Source organism: Zingiber officinale, chromosome 2B, assembly GCF_018446385.1.
Source record: "Zingiber officinale cultivar Zhangliang chromosome 2B, Zo_v1.1, whole genome shotgun sequence".
Taxonomy (NCBI): domain Eukaryota; kingdom Viridiplantae; phylum Streptophyta; class Magnoliopsida; order Zingiberales; family Zingiberaceae; genus Zingiber; species Zingiber officinale.
The window spans coordinates 9,810,607-9,828,474 of record NC_055989.1 but is presented as its reverse complement, the minus strand read 5'-3'; the positions used below and the strand labels follow the sequence as shown (position 1 = coordinate 9,828,474).

Below are 17,868 nucleotides of genomic sequence, written 5' to 3'. Positions count from 1 at the left end.
ACCTATTGATTTCAACAGAGACCATCCTGAAGCCTTCCTGCCTTGCAGAGCCCATCGATGAGAGTGTTAAAAATGATTGTGCAAAGGGGCACTCCCGAATCTGGGTTTGACATTGCGTCAAGCACGTTCAGGGGTCTCGATGGAGCCGCCAGCATCCTTTACCGCGTAGAAGAAGTCCCAGGCCTGGAGGTGACACCATCGCGGCATAGATTGTTGATGAGCTGAGTGAACAGGAAGCGTCGGGCGGGAAAAATCTCATCTTAGCCATCTTGACGAGGAGGGCGAGGGACTCGTGGTTCAAGGGCGGGCTTCACTTGGCCAGGCCGGAGAAAACGATCAACCTAGTGGCGGCGTCGAGTGAGGAAGTGGAGTCTAGGAAAGCATGCCGTGGAGGTTCAACAAGGCGACGGAGAGGCGGAGCCGAGCAAGGAACAGAGCCAGTAGTTCAAGTGGCTAAATGAACGACGATGGCAGATGCGGAGAACCGTCAAACGCAAACACAAAATCTTCACCAGCTTCATCTTCCATTCGGCGATACCCAAAGAGGAATCCGTTGGTAGGCATCGTCATCGTCCGTACTGCCATTAGATTCGTGCAATGAACACGATTAATCAATTTGGGTAGGGTTGGTAAACAAGATATTACTCTATGAATCTTCACAAAGGATATCTCATCTGTCACTAGATTACTAAACTCAAATTTATTAAAAATGCATATATAGTACATACTTAAACTTTTTTTCTTATTTCTCTTATGCCAAACATAAATAGCTGGAATACCATACAATGATCAATTATACAATGACACAGATGCTTTAAACTGCAAACGTATGAATGAACTAACAACTTGTTTATTTCATCTTTCCAGGGGAATTTGATGACTCAGTAAATCACAACAAAGAAACTCCAGTAATTGCCGGCTCAGTCACGGTAAGAAATATTACGAGACAGATTTCATAATCATCTGCTCAGATAAGACATTCAAAGAGTGTTATATTCCAGACGGAGATCATTATTTTAGACAACGATGGAGAAGTCATCTATCATAAGCCGATGCGAGTGTAAATTACGCAGCAGCCTGTCCGTAGAGACACTTCCTTATCTGCAATCAATAGAGACAACTCAACTATTAGAAATTTGATGACAAATGTTCTCAAAAAACAATAGGCGAGAGGTCTGTGAATGTTTATCTAATGTCAAATATATTGTGCACACAGAAGGGGAGCAAGTAGGAGAGAAAAATAGCTTTTGACAAATATAGAGCAAATAAATTACATTATCGAACTCTTTATTTTCCACCGATCTTATTTCGAATGATGAAAAAATATAGGAGAAGCAATGTTATTATGTGTTTATATTCAAAATAAAAGGGCGAATTTCATTCCAATGCTTTTAAATTACCTTTCTAAATATGTATTTCCATCCAAACACTAAGTAGACTAGAAATGGCAGAGGACATTAGACGGATAAAATTTCACATCATCGAGAATATCTTGAATCTTGTTTCTATATCATTCACTGAAGTTATAGAAGTGAGTATTACCTCAGGCAATTTCTTGCGGAAAGCAACTTCCAGTCTTGCATCAAGTGTATTTTCACAGACAATCTTTCCATCTATAGAAGCCAAGGCAACACCACCAGAGCTGATAATAAAGGATGTGTTAGCAAAACAGGAGGACTGCACTCGCAGGCAAATTAACTTGATGCATATAATAGGAGCCAACAATTTGGTTAACTATTGTTGCTTACACTGCACGATTGATATTATCAACCATGTAAAGATACCAAGGTTCCATTTACTTGAACAGATAAGTGAATAGATGGACAGGTTATAGGCCAGATCACTTTTGTTTTTGATCCATCCACTTGTTTACTTAAACATGGACTAAAATGAATGAAGAAAGAAATGTTGACTTGGTATTAAGTCTTCCTGAATCGTCCAAATCAGGTGAGTTGAAGGACATGTTTCAGTCACTTTAGTATGCATCCATCCTCTCATCAATTCATTCTATTGCCAATTCATCCACTCTTGAATTCATCCATCCAATCAAACAAATTCAAAATGTTCAATCATTCACACCATAAAATTAACACAGAATCTTGATTAATGTGCAAATATTATCAAATTCTTCCATTGTATAATAATAAATATTGAATTATCATTGCCAAGATATGTTTATCCCAATTATTTGGGGTTGCTACATTGCTGATAGTAGATTTATTCAATTCAAAAGGTTAATGAAATATTTAGTAATCAACTACTTTATTACATCAACTAACGTTTTCTTTGACCACCTTCTACTTATTAACTAATGTTTTTATTGCATGCATTATTAAATGATATTTAATGAATATTAGATAAAATTGCACTTAGATCCTTGTAAAATACAAATGTGTACCTTTCCCATCTAATTTTACAAATATATCAAACTAAAACTTAAAATCTTGCATATGTGTCATTAATGTATCCTAAATTAGTAATTTAATGGATATAAGTGGAAATTTTACCCTTCAATTTCAAACATCATATGAAGTATGGTTTGCAACGATTGAAAGTTTGAGTTAACAACATTCTCCTCCAACTTTACTAATCTATCTGATGCCACAATGAACAACAATCTTCTTCCCTTTCCATTTGTCATTGAAAAACTAATGTTTATGTTGTCTATCTTTCATTCAGGATTGTCATCTTTTGCCTGTGATCACTGTGTCCCTTGAGATGTTATCCTCTATTCCTCTCAACCAATCCTAGGGCCCTTGCCTATTGCCTCCACTTTCATCAGTCCACACTATCTTGTCAGACAAGCAAAAATCCCACTTAGGAGACTGTCTCTAAGAATCTCTCCTTATCCTCACTCGTTAATGTGTTAATCTACTGCAATGCCTGTTCTAGCATTGTTCGTTCAACAAACTTCTAGATTGTATCTTCATGTATGCTGTGTCGAGTGACACAATCAAAATGTACCACTATGAAATTACTAAAACCTAATACTAATCAGTACAAGGAATCTCTTTTCTGTTGCATATATTAATTGTGTATTGATGATTATTGTATTGTGCCGACACCCATCATGTTTTGGTATTACAATTGTATCATTTTGATTAGAGACTAAAACTCAAGCACGGCATGACATGACACGACATAACATCAAAATAATATCAGTATTATTGGAGACAAACTTTAGCATCGCACGAGATATTAAACCTTGGTGATGTCTTAATCCTTGCTGAGATCCCTTTTTTGTTTATGTATTAAGTTGGACATGGTATTTATGCTCTAGTTAGGGAAATTTGTTGAAGTCATTAGTTATGTGTTTGGATTTAGACCCCCACATTAGATGTTTAAGATTATGGTTTATGGTCGTCCGACAAAATAGTCCTCTTTGCAACAAACAATACAATAATGTCTTTCCTTTCCATTGAACAAATATTGTATATGTGATTATTAAACAAGTTGGGGTAAAGCACTTAATTATGATAAACATATTCAACTCCTAATCCCCATGGATGTAAAAATGGATATTTATGACTATGTTCTGAAAGTGCATTACCAATGGAGACCATGAGCGTTATGGTGACTAGGGGCAGGTGGTAAGTAGACATTGGCATCTACAACAATATTTGGTGGGTGAACACTTTCTTTAGATGCATATTCTTCTTTTGCTGACTCCAAAACTGACTCCACAAGATGATGATCTTCTTTCCGACAACGCAACAAAACAGCTGGTTCTTTCAATCTGAGCAAGCTCTACAAGGACAAAAGAATTCCAATTTCAAAGCCAACAAATTTGGAATGGAAAAAATAAATGAAATGAAGAACCAGTCCTTTAAAATTAGCACACATAAAGAGAATAAAGCATATTGCTTGGACAATTAGCAGAGACTCTTAGTAGTCTTTAGTTAGATCAAGGTGAAAAATAATGGTGAAATAACTAACATCTATGGCTAGCTATAAATAGGAAAGATCACGCCATCATAATGCTAATCTCACAAGTTCAAAGATTATATCAAAATAAGCTAAACCTGAGTTATAAATATGACCTGTTAACCGTTACTGTCGGTAAGTAGTAATGCAAGACAAGATGAACAAGAGTCAAACCTGAACAATGAGATCCTTCAATAGGTGTTTATATGAATGATCATGATGGATAACATTCGATATGTGATGATGGCTGACACCCAGGAGCTCCTTTGCAGCAGCCTCTTTCATGGAGCTGACTAAATCATCTTGAGATTGAAGAACTTTGATACGAGAAGCATTAAGTTGCATTGAATATTCACTGCAAATAGTAATAGAGGAGACTCATGTTATCATTGATCACCACACAAATAACTGAATATCCATTATTAGATGATAACTTATCAAAATCTAAAGAATAAACTTCTCTCCACGATATGTAAAAGGAAAAAAGGATTATTATGGAGCAAAACAAACTTCAACTTCACTATCTATAAACCTTTTGAGTACTTTATAAATATTATAAAGTTTTTCAATTATTTGTCCTTATTCATATAACAACAACCACCAAGCCTTATCCCACTAAGTAAAGTCGACTATATGAATCCTTCTACGTCATTAAGCTCTATCCCCTATTATATTATCATCTATATTTAAATAAATTTATCTTGTTTTATTGTTGTTAATCAAGTTTTTTTAGTCTTCCACTTCCTTGTTTGTCATGCATTTGTTATAGTTTCAGATCACCTAACTCTCATTTATTGGTCGTCTAAACAGATCTATACTATCTTAAACGTGTCTCTCGAAGTTTTCTCTTGATAGATGCAATTTGACTTTCTCTCTAATTCTCTCATTTCTTATCTTGTTCATCCTCGTATATCCACACATCCGCCTTAACATCCTCATCTCTGTAACTCTCATCTTTTGCTCCTGTGCTCAATTCATAGCCCAATATTCAGCTTAGTAAGTCTAACTGTCTTTTTGTAAAACTTCTCTTTAAGTTATAGGAGTACTTTACAATCACATAGAACACCCGACGCTCTTCTCCATTTCATTCATCCTGTTTATATTCTATATAAGACATCTTTCAATCCCTCTATCCTTTTGTAAAAAAGAACCTAAATACTTAAAACTCTCAGTTCTAAACAACTTGTCATCTCTTATCTTAACAATTGTCTCATTACGTATAATATTGCTAAACTTAAATTTCATATATTCTGTCTTTATTTTGTTAAGTCTGAAACCTTTCACTTTCGATGTTTCCTGTCGAAATTTAAGTTTAGCATTTACTCATCCACTTGTCTCATCTAGCAAAATAATATCATCTACAAATAACATGCACCACGGTACCATGTCTTAGATGCGTCAGTGAGTTCGTACATGATTAGTATAAAAAGATAGAAACTTAGAGTTGATCCATGATGTAATCCTATATTATAGGAAATGCTTCGGTTAATCCGCCTAAAGTCTTCACTTAATTAGTTGAACATATATTACGCTAACACTACTCTTTTCTAGAAATTTTCATATAATTTCTCTTGAGACTTTATTATAAGTTTTTTCACTACATTACTATTTCCAACTTTGATATCATCTTATTTTACGTCGTATTCGAGTCGCCGTATATTTCTCCTAATACTTGTACTCCTATCCTCTCCTTAAATATATTTTAATTCTCATCCTTTAGCTTCTACCATCATTTAATTCTAGGAGTCGTATATATTTTGCTTCAATTGATGCTATGTTTAAGGCATATATCCAACCGTACTAATCTGTGTTGGGTAGTTAAGTTTTCACCAAATGACCTTTCAATTTTTATAAATCTTTCTATATTTCTTCCTAACCATAAGAAAGTCAATTTGTGATTTATTATTTTCACTTTAAGTGTGACCAAGTGTTCTTTCCTTTCCTTAAAAAATGTATTTGATAGTATAAGGTCATATGCTATTGCAATATCCAATACAAATTTTCCTTTTTCATTTCTTGTTCCAAACCTATAACCCTAATGCACCCTATCATATTCCTCATTTTTCACTCTCACATGCTCATTTAGATCTCATATTAAAATCATTTCATTTAGCGGAATGTTTTGTAATAGCTCATCTAGATCATTCCAAAACCTAGATTTGATTTCTTTATCTAATCCTACTTGAGGTGCATATATATTAATTAAGTTAATAGTTTCTTTCGCCACTACGAGCAATAATCCTATACCCTTTCTAACTACTCCTACAACTTCATCTTCATCCTTTAACGAACTATCTACAATAATACTTACTCCATTTCTTGATTTACTCATGCCTATCTATCATAACTTGAAACCTGAGTTCTCTATTATTTTTGTCTTCTCTCCTACTCATTTAGTCTCTTGTATACATAAAATATTAATTCTTCTCCTAATCATCGTATCTACTACCTTCATTGTTTTGCCGATGAGCATTCTTGTGTTCCATGTTCCAAATCTTAGATCACTAGTTTTCCTATAATATTTGTTCTTATTCAACCTATGCTGTAAGAACTCTTACATATCAACCTAACATAACTCTCACCCTTTCTCATCCGGGCTTGGGACCGGTCATGGTAGGCGTTCATATAACATAACACATATCAAAAGAAATTGCTCCTAGAAAATACTTTCACATAAACACCAAGCTGAGATGAAAAGTATTACACTGAATTTGGCTGCTAACATAAATATACTGGTAAACTAATGATAGACGAGCATTAGCCCAATCTCATTCCTTTGTGAAAATCTAAAAAGGCTATATACATATATAGCATTTCCATAAATTAGCTGATGAAATTTATATACTTATATTCCATATTATATATTTCTTGGTTCTCTAATCCAAATATATATGAATTTACATAATTTCAGTTATTTATATTTTCAATCATTGTCCTTTTTTATTTTGGACAAAGCATGACTCACGCATCTAGCTTCTATGCTTTTAGCTGGTCAGTATATTCTCTGTCAAACAAAAACATGACATAGAGAAGCAATTTCTTCGTATACAATTTTCAATGAAATAAATAAATGCTATAGTGAAAAATATTTGTGTACAAGTTTGAATTTTATGGTATATGAAAATTAAAGCCGTTAAGAATTAGAAATCAGGATGTCACGATGTCAGGATGATGAGTCAAGTATATAGTTAATGAGGTTACTATCTAATCAAGGTATCAAAGTATTGTGATATTGTTGTGATTGCCTTCGAATGCAAATGAAGTAATTGTGCTATTTATTACCTTTTTTCAATATTAGTATGTTCTTCATAGAAGAGTCATGTTAGTGCCTATGGCGTCAACCAACAATAGTTCATAGATTGTTTCTAAGCTTAGTTGTCTGGATGAACTATACTTAATGACCACAAAATTAATGAAGTTGGCTACGTCATATGTAAACATTAATTTTGAAATAGTTCACAAAATGAAGTGACCACTTAACATCAATGAACCAAATGTTTGCTGGAAAACTAGTACAATGTACCACAAATAATAAGTGACGAGATCATTGGTTAGCAAATTAACAAAACAAAAAAGCAGCAGAAAATAAATGGACAAGCATTTTACATTTTCTTCCGAATTTCAACTTGCTTCTCTTTACGTTCATATTCTTGTCTGATCTTCTTCTTTTCAGCTTCAACAAGTTGTAATTTCTCAATGTTAAATTCCTAGAAAGTAAATTGAGGAGCACACAGTTAAACAAAGACCAAAGCAAAAGGCTTACTAGAGTGAGAAATCAAAATTGCATGTCATGCAATGAAAAATGCTTCTTAATTTATACATATAATTCTAGGAGAAATGATGCTATGGCGACCACTGTGTTTGGCAGGGAAAAAGACCGGTCCAGTAGGGAAAAAGATGAGGTAGTATCTCAAGAAAATATTCTCATCATACCAGATGCATGTTCATCTTGAGTATCAATTATCTTTCTATTACTCAATTTACATTAAATTAACATGCAGCTAAGTCTGAATAAATATTTTTGAAGAGTTAATGCTTCTTTTACCTCTTTTAGTTCCCCTCTAATGATTTCTTCTTCTTTTTTTTCAACTGCAAGAGCATTCCATGAACATTTCCTTTTATTGAGAGAAAATTGATAGGTAATCCATCAACATATTTGGTATGCAATCAGCTCATATTAGTAGTGAGTTAGTTTATTGAATTACTCACATTCAGCTGAGTTCCACTATAACTTGTTGAATCTCCAAGGATGATTCATCTCCATAACTCCATTGATACTGATTGAACATGTCTCACTGTGTTTGTTAAGGGTCTAAACTTTAAATTGAATCCCTTATTTATGTTCATTAACATCAATCACTCCCATGCTTCCTTTTACCTACCATTTATTGACCTCTAATAAACAATATAAGACATAGCCACTTGTAATATGAAGAAAATGAAAATAGGGCGAAAATCCAATTAATACTATCGAGAATAAACAGTACAACATTATTGTTATTTATCATACAGTTGGATCACAGATCAACAAAACCATGACTAGTTCACTTTGTCCAATTATGAGCGACAGACAGCAAACGAAGACCTAATAAGACGAAAGCAAAACAAGAGGGAGAGATCCGGAAAGTCAAACCTCTTCAGCGGAGATGGAGATCTCGTTGGCCTTCTCCTCCGCCTCCTGGAGGATAAACCGCACCATCTGCTCTATCTGCTTGGAGACATCGGCGTCGTTCATCTTCCCTCTCTGGTTGGCTTCCGATCGTCTGGAAACGAGAGCGGAGAAGCTCGACCGCCACAAGGTAAAGGCAGCAGCAGGAAGTCAAGAAGACGGGCGATGGACCGAAGGGGCAAGCGGAGTTACCTAGTTGATTGCTATTGTACCGGATGAGGATCCGCTCCAAGTATTGTTGTAAATGGAAACCCAACTTCACATCTCAACAGATCATCATCCTTATTCAACTCTCCGTCCGTTCGATGATGGCGGAGATAACTCTCCGTATTCCATCCAATATCCGAAAGGCAATCTCATATCTATGTCATATCTTGAAAATATTTTAATTTTATTATTATATATTTTTAATTAAAATTAATTTAATATTTGATTAAAATTATTTTAATTTAATAAAAATAATTCAACTTAATTAAAATTGATCAAATACTATTGAAATAATTTTTATACTCAAAGGTGCTCTAATTATTCTGGTTCCATTAGTTTTACTTAAAACAGTTAATCTATGTTAGAGTCGTGTCAATCAAAATTATTGCAATGGGAGTATTTTTTTTACTAAAATTATTATAACAATATTTGGAGAAGAGTATTTGTGTGAGATGAGGCATCATTTTCATTTTTTTTAATGATATTTTTTTAATAATAATATAATTAAATTTAATTAAGAATTTGGACCCTTTAATAATCAACTCTTAATTGATTTAGTGAAATCTAAAATTAAATTATGTTAATTTCTTTTTTTCTTTTCTACCAAAAATAATTTCAAAACTTATTAGTAATTTCAACTTTTTATTCTTCTCAAATCATGACACATAACCTAATTTCTACTATCTACATTACTTTTTCTCGCTGTCTCAATCCTCATCGGTTCTTCGGTGTTTTCTCCTCCCCTCCCTCTCTAATTTTTGCTATGACTTTCTCTTTCTTATCCTTTTTATATCACAACATATCAATCAATCTATTTTGGCTCTTCTACATATCGACATAGTTGTATCAATCCATCTGTATCTCATTGATTCTTAGGGAAAAATCACAACGACATCTATCCATCTCTGTATATCATCTATTATCTTATCGATTCTTCGAGTGATATAAGATATTATCACTACATAACTTAAAGTATGATTAATAACTTAATTTCTACTTTATTGTCGGATTAAGTTTTTTAAAAAATAAATCATACTAGTATAGAATAATGTTGCTTAATTATTTGACAATAAATATTTATTTTATATAATTTATACGTATTCATGTATTATATTATATATATTGATCTCTTTTTGACTTCAGATTTTAAATAATATTCTTCCTGCAATAATTTGAAAGAATGAATTAGTTATAAATGAGAAAATAATTATTATACATGGATTTTGAAATTAAAATTGAGTCTGATTTTAGCGATGGGTTAACCTTGTTCCTCTGATGTCGTTAATCTTGTTTGTTAATGTGCTTAAATTATATATACTTTTATTCATGTTTTAACACATATCTACTTATATTTCACGAGATAATTCATGTTTATTGCACCTTATTTCGTTATATTATCATATTTTATTTCTTTGTCGGAGATCTGCTCTTTGTATTTTTTTTCTTATTGTCAGGATGATATTTAGAGCAAAAACGGATCAAAAGACGTACATTGGAGCAACTTGTGAAAATCAAGCTCAAGTCGTGTGAAACCACACGATCGTGCTCCACACCAGAGGAAAATCAAGCACAGGTTATGTGAAACCACATGGTCGTGTCCCTTCTCTCGTGGCCAGGCAACACACGGTCGTGCCATCCTTCCAGAGCTGAGGAAGACCCTGACTGTGTGATTTCACACGGCCATGTCTTTTATCCAGAGAAAAGGAAGACCACGGTTGTGTGGATTCCACATGGCCATGTGGTGAAGAAGCTGAGGTATGGTCACGCCAAAACAGAGTCATGCTGAATTCTGGGCAAATTATAGACCAATCATAAAATAGCCACAACTTTACACTCGGTTGGAGTTATGGGATGTTCTTTATATTGAAACGTAGCTAACTTCAAAATCTACAACTTTTCTTCAGGTTCAATAGTGAGAAATTAGAGTCTATCCATGCTAAAAGGCATGACCGTGCCTCCTAATCGTGGCTTCCTTAGGACCTCTGCTCAGACTGCAGACCAAACTTTGAACCACCATAATTTTCGTCTCGGTTGGAGTCGGTGCTCGATCGAATTATCATATTATAGATAATTTCAATAGATACAACTTTGGTTCAAGGTAAATTATGAGAAAATTGGGTTTAATATGTGAAAATTTTGATTTACCGGACCCTTGTAATCCTAATTTTCCTGGGCAATTTGGAGGAGGTATAAAAGGGCCAAGAATCTTATTCTTTGACTCATCTTAGGGATTGAGAACTTCATCCCTCTCCTTAGGGAAGGGCTCTCCCCTTAGGGGGAAGCCCTAAAGCTCTTATTCTTCAAGATTCGTTTATCTCCGGAGCAAGGGAGCACTTCCAAGGATGTTATGCTTCAAAGATAAGCATCTCTTCTCTCTATCTCCATGTATTGGGTTGTAGTTTACTTCTTTCTTTGGCTTTGGATTGTAATCCTTGTAATGGAGTAGATTCTCCAGATCTATGATGTAGGAAGTAACTATGATACGATGTGATGTATAAACTATGTATTTGAATATTTCCTTATTCAATGAAGTGTTTATGTCATGTTCTATGTATGTTGTGTCTTCTATGTGTTTGATGAAATGTGTGAATGGTGTAAACATGTAAATGTGGATTGATTGTTCACCCCGTAGGGGAAATTCCCTAGATTGTATGACTGAAAGGCCCTGGTGATAAAGGTATCCCGTTTCCGGACATCTAGGGCATTGTCTTGAAAAGGAGGACAATTCCCCACAAGGAAGTAGAAAAGTATACATAATTATTATTTCTATCTCTATGTTATTGAGTGTTAGTGTGTTCGTATGATTTATAACTGAGGGTGTCTAATGAAAGGTGCATCCTTTTACCAGACTTCATAGGAATCATTACCATTTAGTAGCATAGGATATGGATTAAGATAGCATTCTAGCTTGACTGTTGCAGGAAAGAGCCGGTAATGAATCTAACTTCCTATATGTGCATAAAGATAGAGGTAAGGAGATGAATAATATATAGAGACATTAGCTATCATTATAGTAAAATCAAAATCCTAGAATCTATCATCCTTCACTTACCTACTCTAATTCTCTCTCTCTACTCTCTCTCTCCCCCCTTTCTTTTTCTTCTTTAAGTGTTTGTGAGCCAATATTCGATTGTCTAGATAACTCATCATGCAAAGTTAATTAGTACTTAATTAACAGTCCACATGGAATCAATATTTTTATTACTGACGACGTAGTCATACACTTATAGTTTCATAACAAGTTTCTGGTATCGTTGTCAGGGACTGCTCGTATTAACATTAGTTGATCATCATATGAGTTACTCTAGACATGTTAATAGAATTTTTATTTATTTGTTTATTTTTATTTCTGCATTTCCTTTCTTATTTTTCATTATACATTTTCCTTCTTGTCTTTAATTCTACATTTTTAGTTTTTCTTATAATTTTTTTTAGATATCATGAGCACTAACATGTCAAGTAAGACTTTGGGAGAATTTTCACACCCATGAGTGCAAGAGCAAGATCTCCCATTGATGAAAATTATGATTCGAATAATGACCAATTTAAGTTCCATTATAGAGTGTGTGATAGCACGTCTCATCCTGCTGCTAGTTGTCACTTCTTCCAAAAAGTTGCTAATACTCTGAAACTTCAGTATTTGGTTCAACTTCAACATCAAGATACATATGAGTAAGTTCCTAATACTTATAACTATGACTGAGAGATCATCAAATTCAAAACCTTCAACACCAACTAAATTCAGAGTAGAGTGAATACTCACTATCCCAGTAGTAGAACTCTGACCTGCCTCAACATGACAATCAATTTTGGATGGACCATCAAAATTTAAACTATAACTGCATTCAAAATGTTGAGCAAACTTATGATGATGATGTGGTGGATAAAAGTGTAGGGACATGTACTATGGAGAAAACGTCCCAAGAATCACCTACTTTATTCACACAACCAATTGACACTCTGAAAATTGTAAGAATAGAATTGGTTGATGATAAATGTATAAGGACTTGTGCAATTGAAGCAAAGTCCAAAGAATCACCACTTTTAGAGGCACCGCCACTTGAGCTAGAGCTAGAGCTAGAGCCACTACAAGACCCAGAAGTAGTCACATCCACTTATTTCAAATTTTCAGGTGCATCTCAACAATGCAAGGCTAGTGATTATTGTGATCTTTTAGAAAACTTCATAGAGGTACATATGATTGATTTTGTTGGTTGTTATTCCATTTCTGATAACTGCTTAACTAAATTTGATATGATTCTAGTTCTTACTTATTTAACATGTATATGGGAGGTATGTTTTTCTTTTGGGTGTGAAAATTTTTATGAGGCCAGAATTTAGAAGCTCACACTGAACCGTCTCTGACTGTTGGAAAGAACTTTCAAGGAGATGAAGATAAAAAGAGCAATAATACACTACATTGCTCTTAGATGATAGCTCTTTTCATAATAATATGGGACATTGGAAGAAAAGTTCAGAAGTTTCTCACTTCAGTAAGATCACGATTTCGATGAGCCTAATGAGGTGGTCAAGCTAATGACCTTAAACAAGAGCTTCTTGGGAGGCAACCCAAGTTCAATCTTGTTTTCATTTTAGTTTTAGTTTCTTTACTTCGTTCATAATAACTCTAATCTCTCTACTTAATTTTTCTTGTCTATTTTTTTTTTTGTAGAATTCAAAGTTGTGGAGGAATATGAGCATTGGATAGAGGAGTATCTTCAAGCACATGAATGTCAACCATTTAGAGTTTATCACTTAGTAACTTCTCTAACTTCATAAATCTCCTCCATATTTCATATCTAATTTCATTGGGACAATGAAAAGTTTAACTCTGGGGGGATGTGTTGGTTTGTAATTTTGTATCTGCACATTTCTTTTTACATAATAAAATTTTTACTAGTTGCATCATTCATCACATCATAATTGTTTGTTCCTTAGTGCAAAATAGCAAGGTTGTTCTAGATTTCATGTGGTTTATTAGTTACTTAGCGCTAGTATGTTTAGTGATCTATCTTTTCCTATCTATGTTAGCATGAAGTGAGCAATATTTTTACTATAAGAGTTTTAAGTATTGACCTTATTTTAGGATCTCTATACACTAATGCCTAGTTGTGATGATTGATAACTCTAAAAATAGTTATGATTTATAGAATTGGACTAGTACTTATTTTTCTAAAGTGACCTCTTAATTATATTTTGGTTACTGGATGATCTCGGATCATGGCAACTCACTTGAAAAATCAAAATCCCTGTATTTGCATTTATATTTGTATATGTGTTATTGCTACCTTTTTAAATCACTAAAAAAAATTTTAAAAAAAAAAGATAAAAAGAAAAAAAAATCATATGAATAAGGGATAAAAAACAGTTGTCATGAGTCGAAACTAACAATTTACCCCTTTGAGGCCGAGTTAGGTTATTAGGAAAATAAATGTTATGTTTCTCTTGATTCTGATTAGTCCTTTGAGACCTTATGTAGTTTAGAGATATGAACTATGCGTGTGACAGGTAAGTGTCTATCGCTAGAAGCACAAGGAACACAGTTTTATTATGACTAGACTAGACCTAGGAATTAAAAAACTCAAGCTACTTTTGGACAGAGCATGGAGAACTATTACTTAGGTCGTACTTAAACAACTTTTGTATCTTGCTTATCAATGAAATCATTTGATATGATTAGATTGACTTGTTAGAGATTATGATGCATTATTTAACCACATGAGGTTAGATGCAGTTTTTGCTTGAGCACAAGTAAAGATTTAAGTCTGGGGTATGATGTGCATAGATTATATACAGTTTTATTCATATTTTGACGCATATCTACTTATATTTCATGAGCATAATCTATGTTTATTGCACCATATTTCATTGTATTATCATATTTCCACTTCTTTGTCGGAGATCTGCTCTTTGTATTTTTCTTATTGGCATGATGTTATTTGGAGCGAAAATAGAGCAAAAGATGCACATTGGAGCAACTTGTGAAAATCAAGCTCAGGCTGTGTGAAACCACACAACTGTGCTCCACACCAGAGGCAAATCAAGCTTAGGCTGTGTGAAATCACACAGCCATGTCTCTTCTCTCATGTCTAGGCAGCACACGGTTGTGCCAAAAGGTATGGTTGTGCCATCCTTCCAAAGATGAGGAAGCCCCTGGCCATGTGATTTCACATGGCAGTATCTTTTATCTAGAGAAGAGGAAGACCATGGCTGTGTGGATTCTACACAGTCGTTGGTGGAGAAGCTGAGGTCGTGTCACGCCAAAATAGAGTCATACTGAATTTTGAGCAAATTGTAGACCAATCGTAAAATAGCTATAACTTTATGATCGGTTGGAGTTATGGGCTGATGTTTATACCAAAATGTAGCTAACTTCAAAATCTACAACTTTTCTTCAGGTTCAATAGAGAGAAAGCAGAGTCTAGCCATGCTAAAAGGCATGGCAGTGCCTCCCAACAGCGGCTTCATCAGGGCCTCTGCCCAAACTGCAAACTAAAATTTGAACCATCTTAACCTTCAGTTTGGTTGGAGCCAGTGCTCAATCCAAATACCAAATTGTAGATAATTTCAAGAAATATAACTTTAGTTTGTGGTAAATTACAAGAAAATTGTGTTTAATAAGTGAAAAACTCAGTTTACCGGACCCCTATAATCCTGATTTTCCTGAGAAGTTTGGAAGAGGTATAAAAGGGTCAAGAACCTCATTCTTTGACTCTTCTTGGGGATTGAGGACTTCATCTCTCTCCTTGGTGAAGGGTTCTCCCTTTATAGGGAAGCCCTAAAGCTCTTGTTCTTCAAGACCCGTCCATCTTCGGAGCAAGGGAGTGCTTCCAAGGACGGTACACTTCAAAGATAAGCATCTCTTCTCTCTATCTCCATGTATTGAGTTATAGTTTGCTTCTTTCTTCGTCTTTGGATTATAATCCCTTGCAATGGAGTAGATTCTCCATATATAGGATGTAGAAAGTAACTATGATGCGATGTGATGTATAAACTATGTATTTGGATTTATTTTCTTTAATGAAGTATTTATGTCATGTTCTATATATATTATGCCTTCTATGTGTTTGATGAAATGTATGAATGATGCAAACATGTAGATGTGGATTGATTATTCATCCCGTAGGGGGAATTCCCTAGATTGTATGACCGAGGAATCCTAGTGACAAGGGTATTTCTGGACATCTAGGGTATTACCTTGAAAGGGAGGACAATTCCCCACAAGGAAGTAGAGAATTGGACATAATTGTTATTTCTATCTCTATGTTATTGAGTGTTAGTGTGTTCTTATTATTTATGACCGAGGAGCGCTAGTGACAGATGTATTATGTTATCGAACTTCATAGGAATCATTGTCATTTAGTAGCATAGGATGTGGATCAAGATAGCATTCTAGCTTGATCACTGCAGGAAAGAACCGGTAATGAATCTAACTTCCTATATGTGTATTGTTGATACAGTCTGACCTGGATGTTGTTTTGCTGTTGACACTGATTTAAGTTTGTATCAGATATTTAACTCAGATTAATTACTAATCTAGGTTGACTAGGTTGACCTGATTGAGAAAGTCCTAACTGGGATGTTAGGCAGTTGGAAAGTCCTGGTGAGTGAAGCCAGGCAGATTGGAAATCCTGGTGAGTGAAGCCAGGTAAAAACCCTAGTGAGTGAAGCTAGGTGCAAGTCCTGGTGAGTGAAGCCAGGCAAGGGAAAATCCAGATGGATCAAGGGTGATCGGACATCTGGTGTTGAAAAGTCCAAGAAGGAAGCTTGGCATGCGAAGTCGGAGAGAGCTAGGGAGCTCGTTCCTCCGGACTAGGTCAGAGAGGGCTCGACCCGGACTGAGTCAAGAAGCTGGATCGGTCGGCAGACCGATCCAGTGAAACCTTGGACGGAAACCTTTGTACCTGATCGGTCTGCCGACCGATCAGGAATTGATCAGTGGCTACTGAACGTTTACTGATCGGTCTGCAGACCGATCAGAAATCGATCAGTAGCCCACTGTGTTTTTACTGATCGGTCTGCGGACCGATCAGAAATCAATCAGTAGCCTACTGAGATTTCACTGATCGGTCTGGAGACCGATCAGGAGGCTTTAAGCACCGGGACGAGCGACATCTGATCGGTCTGGGGACCGATCAGATTAGTTCCTGATCGGTCCGCAGACCGATCAGAATCTGCGCACTTTCGGAAAGAGCGAAGCCTGATCGGTCTGGGGACCGATCAGATTAGTTCCTGATCGGTCCGCAGACCGATCAGAGATGATCCAGAAAATATGGATCGGTCTGCAGACCGATCCACAGTATGGCTTGTTTTGCATGCGCTTTCTCTTATTGTTTCTGATTCGCAATTGCTTTTACCTATTTCGTTTCTAACCATCTGCTGTAAGCTTTCTCGAAGTTACAGGTTACAGATTACTTGATGTTGGGTGAATTCAAATTAAGGATCATTAGTAGAAGGCGACGAAAAAGCTTTTGCTGTGTCTCGCTGCGGACAAACCAGTTTTGGTAGCAACGTCTCGTTGGCGATCTGCTAGCAGCCGTTTGGTCGAAATCAGCTTGACTTGTGCTGATAGGTTCAAGCTCAGAGGTACCAGTGGAAACGAGGATGCCATTGGTGGGAGCTGAGACAATCAGACAAGGAAGAAGCGTGATTGGCGACGTCGTGGACGGTTGCAGGGATTTGCAGGGATTTGCTGCAGGTTTAGCAGAGATCCGTTACAGAGCAGAGAGGCATATGAAGGTGGAGAGGAGAGACTCTCGGGACAATGCTTTTTGTGCTCTTGCTGTGAAAAACTGTGGAGAAAAACTCTGAAGATTGAAGCAGTGTGCTTGTTCTTCGCTGATTGTTCTTCGCTGATTGTGGCTGTGAGCTTCCCTTGATCATTTTCACTTGAGCCACTACTGTAAGTCTTGTGCTTAAATTTCTTACTGCTGTTAAAGACTTTGTGGAGAGGTTACTCCACCGAGAAGGAGAATCCTTTAGCCGGATAGCTTCCGGGGTGTGATCTACCGAAAGATCAAGAGGATTCGTCCACCTTACGGACACGCCGAGGAGTAGGGGCAAGTTAT

At 35.5% G+C, this 17,868-nt stretch overlaps 1 protein-coding gene across 1 annotated transcript; it reads right to left on the bottom strand.

The window, feature by feature from the left end:
- Positions 1 to 725: 725 nt before the first annotated feature.
- Positions 726 to 8,776, bottom strand: LOC122045253 (V-type proton ATPase subunit E-like). Its single transcript, XM_042605390.1, has 6 exons — positions 8,558 to 8,776; positions 7,531 to 7,631; positions 4,099 to 4,279; positions 3,551 to 3,747; positions 1,543 to 1,642; positions 726 to 1,101 (listed from the first exon to the last, which is right to left on the bottom strand). The coding sequence occupies exons 1-6, from the start codon at positions 8,657 to 8,659 to the stop codon at positions 1,066 to 1,068; spliced, it is 717 nt and encodes a 238-aa protein (XP_042461324.1). The 5' UTR covers positions 8,660 to 8,776; the 3' UTR covers positions 726 to 1,065.
- Positions 8,777 to 17,868: the final 9,092 nt, after the last annotated feature.

Coding starts and splice junctions, on each gene's coding strand:
- LOC122045253 (XM_042605390.1), bottom strand. CDS start 8,659: ATGAACGACGCCGATGTCTCCAAGCAGATAGAGCAGATGGTGCGGTTT. Junction 7,632..8,557: donor TCTCCATCTCCGCTGAAGAG/GTTTGACTTTCC, acceptor TTTACTTTCTAG/GAATTTAACATTGAGAAATT. Junction 3,748..4,098: donor TGAAGGATCTCATTGTTCAG/GTTTGACTCTTG, acceptor TTGTCCTTGTAG/AGCTTGCTCAGATTGAAAGA.